The sequence below is a fragment of the Nothoprocta perdicaria genome, unplaced genomic scaffold, assembly GCF_003342845.1.
Source record: "Nothoprocta perdicaria isolate Ctin4 unplaced genomic scaffold, notPer1 scaffold_5, whole genome shotgun sequence".
Taxonomy (NCBI): Eukaryota; Metazoa; Chordata; class Aves; order Tinamiformes; family Tinamidae; genus Nothoprocta; species Nothoprocta perdicaria.
The window spans coordinates 5,115,638-5,132,966 of NW_020455754.1; the positions used below are offsets into that span (position 1 = coordinate 5,115,638).

General features: G+C 45.5%; 1 protein-coding gene across 1 annotated transcript in view; it reads right to left on the bottom strand.

The window, feature by feature from the left end:
- Positions 1 to 16,123, bottom strand: part of NSD1 (nuclear receptor binding SET domain protein 1) — a 40,058-nt gene extending 23,935 nt beyond the window's left edge. Inside the window, exons 1-8 of the mRNA XM_026047439.1 lie at positions 15,994 to 16,123; positions 12,971 to 13,143; positions 8,432 to 11,012; positions 4,750 to 4,871; positions 4,321 to 4,612; positions 2,603 to 2,712; positions 1,462 to 1,531; positions 509 to 627 (exon numbers count right to left, since the gene is read on the bottom strand). Coding sequence (XP_025903224.1) covers positions 509 to 627; positions 1,462 to 1,531; positions 2,603 to 2,712; positions 4,321 to 4,612; positions 4,750 to 4,871; positions 8,432 to 11,012; positions 12,971 to 13,143; positions 15,994 to 16,000 — 3,474 coding nt within the window. The 5' untranslated portion in view covers positions 16,001 to 16,123. The remainder of the gene's footprint in view (positions 1 to 508; positions 628 to 1,461; positions 1,532 to 2,602; positions 2,713 to 4,320; positions 4,613 to 4,749; positions 4,872 to 8,431; positions 11,013 to 12,970; positions 13,144 to 15,993) is intronic.
- Positions 16,124 to 17,329: the final 1,206 nt, after the last annotated feature.

Consider the following 17,329-nt stretch of genomic DNA (forward strand, 5'->3'; position numbering starts at 1 on the left):
GCTGCCCCAATTATCCCTTCCTGGTGGGAAGAGGGATGGCAGAGGGTAACGAGGGACTCCTGCAAGCAGCCACATACACCCCCCCACCCTCTCCAACATGGATGTGCAGCTCTCCCTAGCCCAATAGGGCAAGCACCTCATACTGGTATGCAAAACGGCAAGGTTCCCACCACCAGCAGACAAGGCCTTTTACAGCAAGATGATCTTCTGGCRTGCAAAGCAAAATGCCAGGCAAAACCTGGGTTTGTCAGATCCAAACAGGCCTTCTCCTGGAGAAGGAGCCGAGTAGCAGCTTAAAATCTGAGCCAGAGTTAAGCAGTCACCATCTAATAGCTACTAAATCAAGGTGGTACCTTCAGCTTCAACCTCAGGTTCATGCCACTACATCAGTGGGACAAAGYCCCAGCTGAAACAACAGCCAAAGATTCCCTGGCCTTGTTTCTGCACAGTGCTCTGAAGTGGCAGACAGGTTACAGAGATCACAGCACGAAGGAAAATCCAACAGTACCTCAGAGTGGGGGGCCTCCCCTAGCCCTTCCTCATTCCTCTCCTTCTTGGAGTGCATTGCAACAGAGGGATGGCGCTGTCTCTTCCGCTTCCGCTGCTTCTCCAAGAGCTTTTCAGGAGCTGGGATGAGACAGAAAGACCACTCAAGATAAATACAGAAATAACTCTCCTGCTACAGGCAGCATGAGCACATTCCACACTCCTGCTGATAGCTTCAAACCGGGTCCTACTGCCTTGGGGYTGTAAACCCTGGGGTGACATCGGCCTCCAGGCACTGCCCTCTGTCCTGCAGCCATCAAGAAGACCTGGACAACACCGATTCGTATTGGACTAAGCTTCTTTGAGCTGCCAAAAACATCACTCTGACTTTTCTGAGACTGTTCCAGAGCGAGAAAGAAGGTACTAACGCAAAGTTTAAATTACTAATGAAATGCTGGTTTGATGTCTTCTCCCAAAACACTGCACCAAAAGCTCTCTTTGCATTGATAATAGATACCAGTGTGAATACAGGAGAATACAGGATAGAGTGTGAATACAGGAGAAAAATAAATCAATAAATAAATCCCAAACCACCACACACAGAAGACAAGAATAACTGCATAATTCTTCATTGCACAGAGCAGCCACTGTTGAGGCTGCTTTCAACACCAGGCAAGACGCTGCACCGTATGGGACCCATGGTGATGGGTTTCCTTCAAGCACCAGACTAAGAATCAACAGTGAACATCTTGAAGGGTGATTTTGAATCCTGCATTTCTACTTTCGATAGGGGAGACATACACAAAAGCACTTTTGCTAAATGACCACAGTACCTCTATCTTCTGCCACTGCCTCAGATGAAGCAAGTACCCTCGGAGAGCCCAGCCAGCACACACAAGACCTTATATACRGGCTACATGCCAGGCTGTAACCCAGTGTCAACAGTTTGTCCCCGTGGTCCCATCTTTCACTTACCTTCTCCCAGGTCCGAGAAGTGGGTTGGAGAATAGAGCTCAGAGCTGTCACTCTCGGAAGGGCGATTGCCCTACAAAAAACACAGCACAGACACAACTCACCAGCTGTAATCAGATGCAGGTCAGAGATGCTCGTCCCTCAATCGCTTAGCACCTTCACAAACAACTAYACAAGCAGCATTTCAGATCATAAAGTCATCAATGATTAGAGACTGTACAAGAAAACATTTGCTTTCTGTGTTTGATACATTCCAGGTGGAAAAGTCAACAGTCTCTGGAAAGGAAGGAATGTGTCCCATGTGACCCATGGTCACCTACTGCTTCCTGAGCTCTTCTGGAAAGGCTGCTAAATACTCTGGAAGTTACTGGAGACTAAAGACTCTCTCTCTTGCTTTAACATCTATGACTGAAACACACTGGCCTCTGCTCTACTGCACCCATAACTGTGCCAAACAGGGAGAGAAAAGGAAAGCAACACCGCTCTTAATAAACCTTAGGGACACTGATGAATCTTATATGGGTGCAACACTTGAAATAACTCTTTTTAATTGTTTATTATTATTGTTTATTATTGTTGTTTATTATAAAGTGTTTTTTTAATTTAAAAATAAAAATCCGACTCAAACATTGCATATTGCATATGCGATACAGCTCAAGCCTCCCTCCTGCTACAAGCTCTCCACTTACATACCATTCACCAGCCCCCTGGGGAGGGTAACGAARGAAACATTATTCAGAGGAAATCTGACAGGAAAGGACAAAGCCTTCGGTTCAAGGTCAAGCTACAGAGAAGCATAACAGGGATTCCCTGCGACAGAAACCCCCTGCCCAGAACACTCTGCTCACACCTTCCCAGCCAGCACTTGGGCAGATCCTTTTCCCACACAAATCAATAAAGGGAGGATGTCTGACAGCCAGAACTTCCCAATTCCCATTATAAGTGGGGAGGGGTGGGGAACACCTCGGTATCCAAGAGATTTTTTCATCATAACACAACAGCCAACACCTTTGGGAAGGGTGGACCTTCCCTCCTGGACTACAGCCACAGAAAACCACAGCCCCTGCTTTACTGARGAGAATATGTGAGTGTAATAGCTGGGCTCCTTTTCTACCTAGTGTTCACAACCCTGGAAAGGAAATACCTTCTTTGGGGGAGTCCATTCCTCCTTCTTTGGCATAAAGGTAGTGTCCAGATCATTCGATTCCAGAAGCTTTTTCGTGGGCTTCCTCTGACGTTTGCTTTCGAAGTTTCCTGCAATAAAACTCTTTCTGTTAGACAAACGAGGAATTTCTTTAATCAGACTAATGCCAATGAATAAATATCAATGAAAAGCTCAAAACTCTCACTGTGCTTCACCTATAAGCTATAGACTATAAGCTCTTTGGGGAGAGATGCCAATTATCTGCATCTGTGCAGCTCTCGCAAAAAAAAGACCTCTACCTGCTGTGACCTTCAGGCATACTTCAGTATTAAATATTTATACAAAAAAAAAATCCATACATAGAAGACAGACTACAAAGTTAATGCCATGAGATAACACACTCACGCAGTGCAATTCAGATTAAAAGTTTCAGAATCACTTTGATCTGGTATAAAAAAGTCCTACCACAGGTGTGGCCCTGCCTCCTCCTGCTCTCACTGCCCCACCACTCACACCAGTGTTCACACTGTGGTGAATTTAGCCCTGATCCTGACTAAAATCTACCTGGGGAGAGAAAGAGAGAGAAAAAAAATAGTTTCAACCCGCATCAGCTTCCAGATCCTGTCTAACAGTGTAATGAGCAGGAAGGGCAAGTGAATCCAAAGGCCGTTCACTGCTTCCGTTCTCATCCTTGATTCCATCTTTGCTCGGACACACACCTCTGCGTGCACCGAGTGCATCAGGGCCCTGAAGGGACCTCACAGTATCACCTCTGAGGGCAGTCTCCTTGCCCGCAGTTTGAGCTCTGGGTCCCCTGCTTGAGGGCTGCCTGCTCCCACTACGGTGCTCTGTACTGCTCCCCTGCATCCTGAACCTCGGGTTCACATCCCCTTTGATTTCCTTTAATCTTCTCCACTTTCCATTCTCTTCTGCTGCTCACAACCTCCCACAAAAAGAACAGGCTGTTTTCCCTGTGTCTGCACCTTTCTGCCTGTTCAGTCTCTCACTTGGTTTATTTTTATTTTTTGCCTCCAAGTTCATGGAGCCAGAACACCAAGGCCTTAACCCTGCACACTCTTTAGCCACGACCAGAGAGCACACTGTTAGCTGCACTCTGATATGGACCTTGTTGAAAAGGGGCACAGTCTTTTACATCTCTCTTCATACACAATGCCCTGCTGAAAAGAAATAACAATAAAAGAATAAAAAGAAGGTCCAAGGGGAATTCTGTACTACAGTTTCCTGAGCTCACCATGASACCAAAATGTCAGCCCACTCCTTGAGTAACTTAGCACATTAACTGCAACATGTCAATGCACATTGAAAATGTTTAAACAGGACTCTTTCAAGCCAAAAATAACGCAATTTGTTGCAAGCACAAGACAAGCAAAGATGACAAGAATTCAGAAAAGGACTCATGGCTATTTTAATTTGGATAAATGGGCACTCTGTGACTTCTGGCGTATGGTGTCTTTAAGTGGAAGGCGTCATATACTACAGAATGCTAAAACCAGAGATGCAGAGAATCAGCTCACTGGGCCACCCACTTCCCACTTCACCTCTCTCCTTTAAGCACCAGTAACAATCACTGAACACAGCAAAGCAAGAAAACAGATCAACAGTTTTTAACCTTTTTCCACTCAGACAGGAGCAACATTTTCCAYCAAGCTTGTGACACGGTCACTTGTGGGAGCGGAGTCACACAACACCCAACTCACCTGTTTTCAGGAATCTCTCCTCTGCTTCTGGAGAAGCAGAAACTTCGGAAACATCTGAGGAAGACAGCACCAGCTCTGGAAAGTCTGAATGTCCTCCTAAAAGTTGGTCAGCGGGATCAGTGGAATGGGATCCTAGTTCTGACAGGGAGCACTCTGCTTCAAGGACCGGAGGGGACTCTTTGGTTGAAGATGGAGTTGAAACCAAAGGGCTCTGCCCTCGTTGGGCATCTCTCCCAGGACTCAATTTTGCAGGGAGCCCTCCTTCAAATTCAGACTTCACCACAGAATTCACCTAGCGTGGCAAAACGTGGAGATGAAAGCATTTATCCTGCACAGCACTGCACACCCCAAGAAAACTCAGCAAGCAAGAAAGACACAAACCAGAGCCCTAGATTAACAGCCAGGAAGGGCTTAATTGCCTTAACCTACCTTCTGCAATTGCTCCTGGCTCTTCTTTGATTTTTTCTTGGGGGCAAATATGTGATCATATTCTTCTGCATATTCCAGAAGCCGTTTACTTGGCTTTCTAAGGCGTTTCCTCTCTGAATGTACTAAGAAAAAGGAAAGCAGCTTCAAGACTATGTTTCCAAGAAGATCACAAGACAAAAGGCTCCTTATGATCTGTTGATCATASCTTTCTCTTCCAGAGGCTCCATGTGGAAAGAGCCCTACGATTTCATTCCCTTTGATACAGCATTATAATCTTTGAGCATCACATTCTCTATAATCCTGCCATAGCAGGTGGGATTTTTAAGGACCTAAGAGACTTCAAGCAGGAATTCAGCAGGTGAGAATTCACAGCAGGAGCTATCCAACTGCCCRAGAAGCTCCCAGGAATTCCACCCGTACCTGCAGACGAATGGTACTGAACCTTCTTGCAGTCTGTTTACCCAAAGCTAAGTCCGTTTACCAACTCAGGCTCTTCACGCTGCTTCTCCTGACAACCCAAACTCCCGTGGTTTTAGTGTGGGGACAAAAGAAAGTCACTGCTTTCCCAAGGACAGTTCAGTTACTAGTAACAGACAAGCCAAGATCCTCCTGTTTGCTCTCTAGCATCACATCCTCTTCCGCACCTAGAGGTGCCCGCAATTCCCACCTGCTGCTGCAAACCTGTTTATTCTTCCCGTGGCTTCCCAACAAACCCTACCAGGAAATCAAGATGACCAGGGAGTGACCAGACCAGTCTGCAGCAGCTGGAAGCTCCTCAAGGTCAGCTTCCCTCTGTGAGTTTGAACAGCCCTGCACCTTCACAAAGGAAAAATCCAAAAGCGGGTACTTCCCCAGCACAACCACAGCCACCCATGCTCTACYACCTCAAACACCTCAGCACATTGACCTTTAAAAAGGAAAAAGACACTCTATGGCATCTCTCCTGAGCAAGGTTCAAAAGGAACACAATGTAATTTTATTCATTTTTGGCATTTCCTGGGGTATCTATGACCAAATGACTCCTTTTCATCTTATTTAGTTTTCAGAATTCTTAAGCAATATTCTCAAAAGATCACTCTTGGTCACTGAACTTTCGCAGTCCCTGCAAAGCTGGAACAAGCAGCAAATACATTCTCTTCTTTACTTCTTTTCATGTGTAGGAGGTGGCTTTTATTTTATTCTCCTTTTTTTTTAAGTGGAAACATTTCATAACAAAGGATTCCAGGGCAATACTTAAGAACAGGGATGTTGGACAACATTGCTACACTTTATTGTGGCTTTGTGGTTAAGCAAGCATTAAAATATCTGAGTTGGCCAAAAGAGAAGAATGGAACAACTTCTCCAAACACAGCTATTCTCAGCCACTATGAAAGCTCTGTGCAGGTGTCTGGGTGAAATATATATTTCAGTATATAACCAGTTTATAGGATGAATATGTTCACTAAGCAACTTCTCGGAGCCTCAAAACCATGCAGCAGAGCACACGGCCCTATGCCAAAAAGAACGGCTTAACTGCATTCGCTTCCAAAGTGAATCCTGTACAAGAATCCCCAATGCAGTGTGAGAGGCCATGGCAAATTACATACCTTATGAATTACTATTAAAAAATGCTCTAAATCAGCAAATTCCAGTCCTCATTTCTGCCTTATTTGATCTAAAATATTAAAATGTTTGCAGAAAAAAAACCCCAAGTATTGCCATTCAATTAAGATGAGGAATTACACAGTTTGTGCTAAGTGGAAACGACAGTTCTGAATGCAAACTCTAATGCCCCCTTTTGCTGATCTTCTGCCTGCTGCAGCCAAGGATTAATTGTGTCTTCTCCAGACACTAATAAACTCATTCTCTTCAGCTGCAGTTAGCCAAATTCCCAACATCATACTCTCTACAGAATTATAGAATAGAGAATTAACCTCTATATATAGAAGCAACCTTGTCTGATACAAGAGAAGGAAAAGTAGTTTCCTTGAGGGGACTTGTCCCAGTGTTGGCAGGTCACTCGGTGGCAGCCCCGTGCCACTGGCCAAAGGGCTCCTTGCTCAGCCCCTGAGGCCCGTGTTCAGAGCAGTGCAGTGRCAGGCATCACATGTGCCCCAAAGCCCAGCTGCTTTTTAGGGCAGGGGCGTTGGGTTACCCCAGGGCTGCTGATCTCTCATGTGTGAGGCGAACGCAGGCCCTGGGAAGGTCCCCGTGTTGCACTGTCACACGCAGCACCTGCACAGCTCTGCTCTCCAAGTGCCACCTCACCCGGGCAGCCATCTGCCTCGCTCGGCTGGTTTTTTTTTCCTTTCCTCTCAGCAGCGTTAGCCCTTATTAACTATTGGTTTCTAGTTCTCTCTCTAGACTTGCAACTCCATCTCACATAGCAACAGAGAGGGATTTTTCAATCACTATATATACATAATGATATATATATGTATGTATATCCTGAAGCCATGAGAATGCAGCTGCAACTAGATTAAGGCTGGAATTCAACTCCTTGGTCAGGCTGTGACACCCCTCTGCAGTAGGGTCCATCTATACACACAAATCCAGGACAAAGGATCTATTCTCTGCTTGCTTTGTGAAGACGTGCRTACTTAAATCCTCAAAAAAAAAACCCCACACAGCCACAGTCAGGGGAGCTAATGAACGTTTAAGCTTGTCATGGTTTCAAAACAGAACTTCTGCCCGGTGCATTACACYCTATGGGCTCATTTTTGTGCTTGTCGGGACTTGCCTTTCCCGGTCCCTCTGAGCACAGAGGCAGGTGCTGGGTGCCTCTGCGCTGAAGCAGGGGTGCAGGGGCCACTTCCAGCAGGGAAGTGGCCAGCATTGGGGCCACCAATGACCAAGCACACGCACGTCCAAACGGGCACGCGGGCAGGAGCAGTAACACAGAGGTTCCAAAATTCTGCCCTTTATACTCACTTACAACATCCCTTGTGAACAGATTAAAGCCATTCAGTTTGGTGAAATCATCRTCAACGTTTCATTTTGATTTTTCCATGGCCGTCAGGGTAGAGGCAGAGCTGYTGGACCTCGCAGCCCTCAGACTTTCCTCATTTCCACGTCTCCTTTTGGTAGTTGCCTTACTTTGCCTACCTTCCTGCAGACCCATCTCAGTCCCACGCTCCATGGCAACTTTCCCTCTCCTCTGTTCTCTCCTTATCCCTCAGGTAGCCCCATAGGAGCTGTAAATTAGGAAATCTGTGGGGTTACCAGCAGCTAATAAACTTCCGCTCTCAAACAAACAAGAACCCAACAGAAGTCTTGATGAAATCCTACAGGAGAAAGCAAACATGGATTCTACGTCCACGTTGATCTGTACAGCTAATAGCACATGGCTATGGACCACGGCATGAAGGTACAATTAAAAAAAAAGAAAAAAAGAAAAAGCTCAAAGTCATTAGCATGAGTAATTTATACCTTGCATTGCGGTGAGAAATAAATCCCCATAATCAATCCACCTCCTTTGTTCTCCACCCTTACGGAGAACCCCCTTTGTTCTCCACCCTTACGGAGAACCCCCTTTGTTCTCCACCCTTACGGAGAACCCCAAAACCAACACACTTCCTTCAGATGAGATATGTGCATCCTCCATGTTGTTACATAGCCCCAAATTCCATAATTTGTGTTTTAAATAAAAGATTATAAAACGTATACAAATATACACACTCTGGTGCAAGTCCAGCTCCCTTACCTTGTGCAGAGAATTCAGACTGGGGAGCAAAGCTGCCAAGATCTGTTTCTGAGTCCATCACACTGTTGTTTGGCTTACCACATACATTCAAACGTTTCTCAACTAAGTCTAAATGATTCTCATAGTCCTGATCTGTTAGGTCTCCCTCAAGCACCTTCGAATGAGAGGAATGCCTACGTCCCAAGCACTCATTCCCCTTCAGCAAAAAGCCACGAGAATTCAGGCCAAAGGCACTCTCCAAGTTTCCTTGTTCCCTAGATCTACTGATGTGCTTATTGGATCTAGCACTGCTTTGGTTAAAACGCTGCCATCGCTTTTTGGGTGCTACATAATTCATATCATTAGACTCATCACCAAGAGAGCTCTCACTATTTGCCTCTGAATCCAAGTCTGGACTCTGCCCGTTTTCAGCAGAAATGCAGCTCTCAATATTTCTACCAGGTTCAGGTCTCCTTCCAATATGATCTAAATTGTCATCAGATAAACAGGCAGAGTCTTCATCAGTTGAATGTTCTGTTAAATCAACAGACTCTTTCCTCCCAGTATCTTCTGCTTCATTACCTAGAGGACGGGTAACCAAACCACGAACACGGAATGCATGTTCTCCTGAATCTCTGGATAACCGACTTAGCAACTTACTTGGCCCTCCTGGTTTTAAGTCCTTTCTGTTTGAAACTGTTTTATCTCCAAGTTTTGATGGCTGCTTAGGCTTTGAACAGTTGCGTTTGGATACGCAATTTGTGCCATTTGTCCCAGAAACAGCCGTATTCGTGGGATCCCTTTTGCTAGTCCCAATCCCCGTTAACTTGGTTGTAGGATTGCGTGAAAATGAGGAGTTGCTTATACTGGAGTTTGGATTTACTGTTTCCTGGACGCAATCCCCATTTTTTTCTACTTTATATGGGGGGCCTACAACAGCCAAGGACTTCAGGCCACTCGCAGAATTGCTTCCAGAGCTGTCAGCCGTACTGGTATTTCGATACGGGACCATATTCTGAGTAGCCATCAGTTGCTGCTCTTTCGTCTTACTATCATGCATATCCTTCAACATCATTAACAAGGTGCTGAATTTGTAATCTGGCTCGATAGGCAAACGACTGTGACCAGAAGTGGAAGAGAAAAGTAAAGGTACTGTGGCCTTTGGAGTGCCAGAGACGCCAGCATCATCATTTATGGACCGAAAAGACAGTTCCTTCAGCTCTGACAAGACGTGTTTCACCACGGCTGTCTCTATTTCAGCAGAATCCCTGGCCTTCTCGTGCATGTTGTTTAACAGTTTCTGACCATCAACTTTTCCACCTTTAGGAAGAGACTCTCTGTGAAGGCCAGAGAAACCTTTGGTATCAGGAGAGCAGCAATTCATGCTGCGCTCCTCTTCCGCGAGAGAAGGTTCCAAGCCAGCAACTTTTTCTTTATGTTTACATTTTATACTCCTGATCCGGGACAGTTTCATGCTTTTTGTTTTTAAGATCGCTTGCTTTGGAACGGCGGCCCAGGAGCTGTCCTTGGAAACGCTTTGGGGAGTAGTGTGCTTGCTTGCTCGGGAAAGATTGTCATTTCTCACGTCTGAAGAGCACTCAAGAGCCATCAGTGACATCTCGGCATCAGAGGAGCCTCCTTCAAGTTCCCCATCTGCAAACTCAGCATCAAGTCTGCTGGCTACCGAACCTCCCCGAGATTTGCGATCTCTGTGCGACTTCTTCTTGGCCCTTCTGTTGCTCTTCTGAGACAGGTACATGGAAAGCTTAATGTTTCCACTTGACGTCATAGGAAACTCCTTCTCCATTTTATCTGAAGAATCACTAACTTCAAGCGTGCTAGAGGCTCTCTCTGAACTTTGGTCCATGGTATCTACATCACTGTTTCCATCATCAGAGAAGGAAGAGGATGTATCCGACTCGGTTTGCTTTTTCTCCATACCAGAATCGGATGCAGAATAGTGTATTTGCAATTTGGAACTGCACAGAATGCCCAGGGAGTTCTTCTCTCTTTCCAAAGATGCATTGGAAAACAAATCCCCCTGGAGGGTGTTTTTCAGAGTATCGCTTTTGCGAGCCTCATACTCTGGTTTCAAAGCTGCCTTTTCAAAGCGTCTTTCTCCAAAGGACGAAAGCAAATGGTTTTCCCTGGGGCCACTGGATGCTGTGAGACTGCTCGCGATGCGCCGAAGTTCATGAGATGCATGCTTCTCTGGTAGGTCCCCAGCAATCATGTTTCTAACCAAGCTCTCTGATGTCTTGTCTTTGTTTTCGCCCCTAGGTGYGTCCCCTCTTGTGCCACTCTTTTTTACTCTAGTCCTTTTTCTRCTGTCAGAGTTCTTTTTCATGCGTGGTTTAATGTGCAACTTTCCTTTCTCACTGACGGGGTGTCTGGAGTCAAATGCCAAGGATTTAAAACAACCATTCAGCTGCCTGTCCCTTTCTGCTCTGGGGCCATTGGTGTAGTATTCCGAGGGCGCTTCCTTCTCGCTGTCCAGCTCGCTGGAGCTCTGGCTGCACTTCTGATCCTCTGGCCCCCCGAGGAGAAGGTCTTCTGCCTGTCCAACACTGACTTCCCATTTAGCCATAAATCTTTGAGGAACCTTGAAGTTGGAGGAGACAAAAAGAAGAAAAAAAAAGAAAAAGAAAAAATTTGAGGGGGGAACCAACAGGGTAAAAGGGAGAGAGAAATGGACACAGCACAGAACAGAGCAACAGTTCTGCATTTATTATCTACGGGACAATTGCACAGATGCCCAGAGGCAAGGCGGACTGCAAAGAGGACATAGAAAATATTTCTTCTGGACAAATACCCGGCACTCCAAATACAGCTAATAAAAATCCATGCACATTCCCCAAAGAGTAAAACGGTCCCTAGCACAGGTGTCACAGGGAGCGAACGTCCTGGCACCCCAGCACRTCCTGGAGGCGCCGGTCTGCAAGGCGGATGCGGATGGAGCCCTGGCACAGAAGTGCAAAGCCGAGGCAACTGCAGCATCATTTTCTCACAATATCCGAGCAGACATGTTTGCTTTGCTCTCTCCTTCTTCTTCCCACATCACTTGACTTCAATTTGCCCTCTCCATCAGCGTACCTAGGCACTAACATGGGATCCAGACATACACAACTAAAATACACTCAACAAATTCAACATTTCTATCACTTAGACGTCTCCCAGCTTTATCCCTGGACCTTYAGCACAAAACAAAAGGAACTCTGCATATCGCAGAGAAATTTCTGCTGACATCTAAAACAAAAAGAAACTGGTTTCGTATTTGTGCATGTTATTCTTGGCTGCACGGGAGTAAATCAAAAGCTTCAAAACTGCTCCTAAAATCAAAACCAATTCCAAGGCAGGAGGAACAACTCAAATTTCTTTTGTTTTAAAAGAAAAAGTGTAGAAAACAAAAAGTCTCATCTCAGCAAATAACAAAGGGGTATGCAGCCTGGTAGCAAAGCAGCTAAACACTCTCAGCTTGCATCAGATCTGGAATTCTGGGGATGCAAACCTGGCCATTTATGCAAGCAACAAACATCCAATTGCCTCTGCTGCAGCCACAGTGGCACAGCAGTTTACATACAGGATAAGACTTCACCCATGAAATGCTTTATGTTCTAAAACCAAAAAGGCAACTTCAGAGCATATAACTAGTGACTAGGAAGCTGCGAGCACAAGGGGAAGGGCCCTGAGAGAAGAGATACGGGCCTTGAGAGAAGATATTGAGCATTATCTTGGAAAAGGGAAATCCAAAAACAACATTGCATTTTCCATCAGCAGGGGTTAATTAATTAACCCCTAGTAAGTCAGTGTCAAAAAAAAAAAAGAAAAAAAAGAAAAAAAAGAGAGACATCATTGTGTCTCTTACAGTAACGCAGGAGCTTCTGCACTTCTCTAGCAATTCTAAAATTCTAAAAAGTGAATTTCCCCATCCTCCTTCCTAAAGGTGTACAAGAGAGCTCTGTGCCACATTCCATGGCACTGGCCACAACTGCCTCGGGCCGTTAAGTCTGGAAAAGAGGCAAATGCAGGTGGATGCAGTGAGCCACAGAACTTATCCTTGCAGGCTCCCTGATACTTTCCAAGTCAAATTAAAATACCCCCAGGTTTCTATAAAGAGAATTGCTGAGGCAGGGTTTAAAACCCCACTGCTTTATCTCACTCACACATCTAGTAAGGGTGCAACTCCACCTCTACTTCAGACCAGCCAAAAGAGGCTGCCAGGGAGCAGAGGAAGTTATTTAAAAGCGCCCTGTAATTGGCAATAGGAGACGACTGCACAGCTGAACAAGTCTCATGCTGACAGGGAGGCCTGAACTCCGCTGCCTCTCAGCTCTGTAGGGCAACAAAAGCTACAGGCCACAGAAGAGAGCCTAGAAACTCCTGGCAGCTTTATAAACTAGGCTTGTTAGAAGGATGCAACGAATCGCTTTGCTGGCTCTGTTGCTAAGAATCACTGCCACAAAAGAGAGCTGTCGAAGTGCAATTCTAGACACAAAGGAATATTTTTACTGTGCAGATTCAAAGAATCAAAAACATACTAGAGAAAAACAGCTCTTTTACCTTATGTTTGTAGCCTTTTTCTTTTTGCTTTCCTCTTCTCCGAAGGATAGGCAGCTCTTCAAACTGATGTCTTCCTTCAAAGAGGACAATAGCTTTTCCAGCAACCCAGGCTTTCTCTGAGGGCTCTCCTAAGGCATCCACATAGTACTCTCGGTATGGTCTCCGATTGGAAACTATTTCAAGAAATTTAGCAGGATTAACCTCTTGCATAAAACAGAATGAAGATACAGGAAAAGAAACAAGAGAAAACAGTAGCATTTTGTTAGTCAACTCTTAACAATTTTGCTTAACAACATTCCTATATGAACTCCAGCTCTGGTGATTTCTAGTTGGAACTTACGAGATCCCTTTGATCTCTACTTTCCATGTTTTGTGTTGCTGCTCTGCACCTCTGATTCTTTTTTCTTCCCTTTACAAACAGTTGATCAACAGGTCTAAGATGACCTGTCTCCCTAGAGCAAAGACTGAGTTGGGCTGCAAGAAAATGGTAAAACTGTCCAAATATCTTTTTCCTTAAGAGAGATAACATACTAGGCAGGACATTTATTTTTCACTCCTCCCTGATTAATGATTAAACAGTCCAGTCCGCTTGTCCATTGGGAAAAGGCAGGAGCGTGCTGGCAACACCCAGAAATAACATCCTTCTGGGTATGATTTACTCACACAGGTTTTACCTCCCCCATAACAACATACCCCCTCTTGCTCCACGTTTTGCTGTCACACAAATCCTTACTCTGGACATAAAACATTAAGAGCAGCATTTAAGCAAGCACCTCTAAGTACCACACATAGATGCACTATAAGCAGCACGTGGAGGGTAGCAAAGTGCCAGTTATGATGAATATAGCTGTACTATGATCACTAAGGTGCAAGAAAGAAGAAACTCCACCACAATAGCACAATCACAACCCCACTGGGGATTTAAATGCTTTTTTTTTCCAGTGCAAGAACACTGGATGAAGTGGTACAACTAAGAACTGAATCAGTAACTAGGTATGTTGGTGAAAGAACAGAGGTTTAGGGCATTAGAACAGAGCTAGCTAAGCTGGAAGATGGGATATAAACTTGATGGGCAACATCAAGGACAAAGATGATCAACTTCATCCATCCCATTCACAAGCAAGGGGCCGAGCTACTGAGCCTCAATTTCTCAGCTCCAAAACTCTTTTTAAGTTACGTCATTCAAGAGCTTGCTGAACAGAGGCAAACTGCTTTAGATAAAACACCAAGCCACAGAGCAAGCAGAAAAAAAGCTTTTACAGAAGTGATGAGTTTGAAGCAATCTGCCTTGTTTTGAATGGCCTGTTCCCATGACAACAGGAGAGGCAACTAAGGTGGGAGGCCTGTGCTTCCTATGATACATATAGAGCTCAGAGCCCTCGGCCCAAAAGCACCAGACTCCAGATTGAACCAGACTAGCTCATTTCTGGCTCAGAGAAGCCAAATAACCAGACTAAATAAAACCACAACTAGAAAATACAGTTTTGCCCAGATATCTATTGGGTTGAACAGGGATAGAGCATGATGGGAATGTCTATCCTATGGCCTAAGTCCAGATTTTGCTGGAATTTGCTAATAGCATGCTTCCTCCCTACAGAATTCCCATACTAGAAACCATCATATAAAGGTTGAGACGGGATTACTGGACAGCTACAAACAACAACCAAGACAAAATTTCACTGGCAGGACAACAGAGGTGATGAAAACATGCCTGGCCTATCTTCAGGCAACGTCTGTGTTACATGCTCTTCGTGAGCTCAGAAGAGACTATTTTAAACTGCACATACAGTACCATCTAGAATCAGGCCAAACGCCTCCCAAAGGGAGGAGAGTGAGGTGAAGAGCAGCACGTAAGACTGGGCAGCCTGCAGCAACCAGACTTGGGATACAGGACAAGCTATCCATGTGCTAGTTAAGGTCTCTGAGCTGGTGGTCACTGTAACCTGCTCACTCTCAGTGCTTGATTCGTAGTCGAGCAAGAGTCACGGAAAGCGCAGACAAACCCATGGGTGAGCAGCAACCCATGTCCACAGAGCTGTCGGTGACAGYCAGTCACTATTGCAAGGAGTTTCCAGCTACCCACAGAACAAAGAACCACAAATCARGAAAAAATAACAAGCCTTTTCATTGTGTCAGTCTCCCTGTGGCAGCTAGCATGATCCTAAAAGCAACCTGAGGGCCTTCCAATAGCAGGAAATTTCTGAATAGTCACCTCTCCTTTACTCTCTTGATCACTCATCTCCACTTCCYTGTCCTGGCCTTACAGCACCCTCTTCCCTCCCAATGCTCCCTTCTTTTCCTTGTGTTCAAGTGCACATAGCTCTGCACTATTTCCTTCCATCTCTTCGCCTTACACTCAGCTGCAACTAGTCTCTCCAACAAACTATACCCTAACCTTTCACACTCATGTGGCTCTCCAGGCTTTTCTGCTACTTCCTCATGAACAACCCCCTGCATTCCCTGGGCCAAACCAGACAAAAAAAAACCAAAACAAAAAAGTCACTTCCTCCCACACATTCACCTGGTTCCTCCAGGCATCCAGCCCTGCACCCCATCCCGCAGCCTCTCCCACTGTCCATCTCTCCACATCCTTGTGCACTCCAGGCTGTCCCAGCTCTGCCTGCCCACCCTTTTCACCACTCCTCAGACTCCATTTCTCTGATTCCTCCCCTCGTCTCTGCCTTCTGCCCCTGTCACCTTCTCAGCAGGCTGCTCTTTCCTCTGCATTGCCCTGCTCTGGTCTCGCTGCTCACCCTTCTTACACATGGGAAGCAGAGCCCACATCTCCTGCTCCCTGTGCCACATCGTTCTCACTTCCCTCAGCTCCAGGCCCTTTCTCCTCCTGACATCTCCCAGGCCCAGGTCTATTTCATAGAWCTCCTAGCTTTCTACAGTCCAGTCAACTTCTTTAGATCTATCAAGGAGCAGGAATGTTTGTTTAATCAATAAAAATACAAAGCAGCACCATAAACTAGCACCTTGCCGTAGACATCTCCGCTTTGTGGTCTGAGTAGATACAGTACCTTTCATCTTCGAGTGACAGTCCAGCACCGGGTCATGACAGATTGTGCACGGCCACCACGGGCGCCTGTTGAACTTGGCCCAAACAAGATCCCCAACTTCATACTTCACTGGAGTGGGTTTCTTTTTAGCTCGGATCTTTGGGAAAAACAGAACACAAGAAATCACTAAAGCTCCAGATGCTTTTAAAGAGATTTGCCTCCCCCCTGTGTACAGATTCCATCTGGCCACCAGAGACAGTTACGTTAAAAGGCAAGCCCTGATTTTTACTAAGTTGCTCCTTACACCTTCAAAGAACATGATCATTTTCCCCACCCTTCTGAAAGAGCAAAACAATAAACTAGGGCTTGATTTTTTATTAGCATTCTTTAGCAAAGAATATGACCTCTGGAAAATGACTGCACTCCRAGTTCACAGTTGACGGGGTAGATATTGCAGGTCACAGCTAGCACTGAACACTCCACTAACACCAACTCATTTCAAAGGTGGCAGTGTACAGMCAAAGCAGTAAGGGAAAATAAGGTGGTATGAACAACACAGAAAGYGCCCACGAATAACAAGAAGAGAGGTTTGTATTTACAAACCAGTAGGTGTGCTGCTTCTCAGCAATGCTCAGGGAAAAAAAATCATTATAAAATACTTGAAATCAAAGGCACRGTGAGAAAACCTGTGGTTTTCATGAGCAGAACTGCCTCGCTTTGCCCTCAGAACTACACACAGGGAACTGGGGAGAAGGCCCTGCAGTTTTTTTGTCCAGTTTGTCTGCCAAGTAAGGAGACCTCTTTGGCTGGACACAGTGGGATTCCAGACAAAATGAGGATTCAGGAGCTTAAATGGGTGGTGATAAATTGAATCGAGACTCGGTACGAGAGGATGCAGGAGTCCCTGTGTCTGGCAGGGGGGTGCGCGGGGCATCCTGCCCCGCTGCAGCGCCATCCACGACCTGTTCTAGGTGGTTTCAGCAGTTTAAGAGCTCTAAGAAGTATAGGCAGGTATTATTCTTACCAAGCAGTATCAGCAGTATCATCCCCATTAAAGCTGTCGTGACCCAAACAGACATCAGCTCCCATCATGGTTTTATTCTGCCTACTAGTCCTCCCATGGAAACCCTCTTACAATCCAGGGATCAACATTCTAGTGCCTAAAATGCAGCAGATCTCCCTAATAAAAATATACATTCCACTTCAGGTTGAGTTTTATGAGTTTTCTTCACATGGTTACAGGAAATACGAAAGGATACTCTGCTGTTACACGAAGAAGAGCAGGTAATTATGTTGCAGACCACATTGCTGACATTCTTTTTGCTCAGGCACCAAAAGCCACGTGATAACCTGGTCT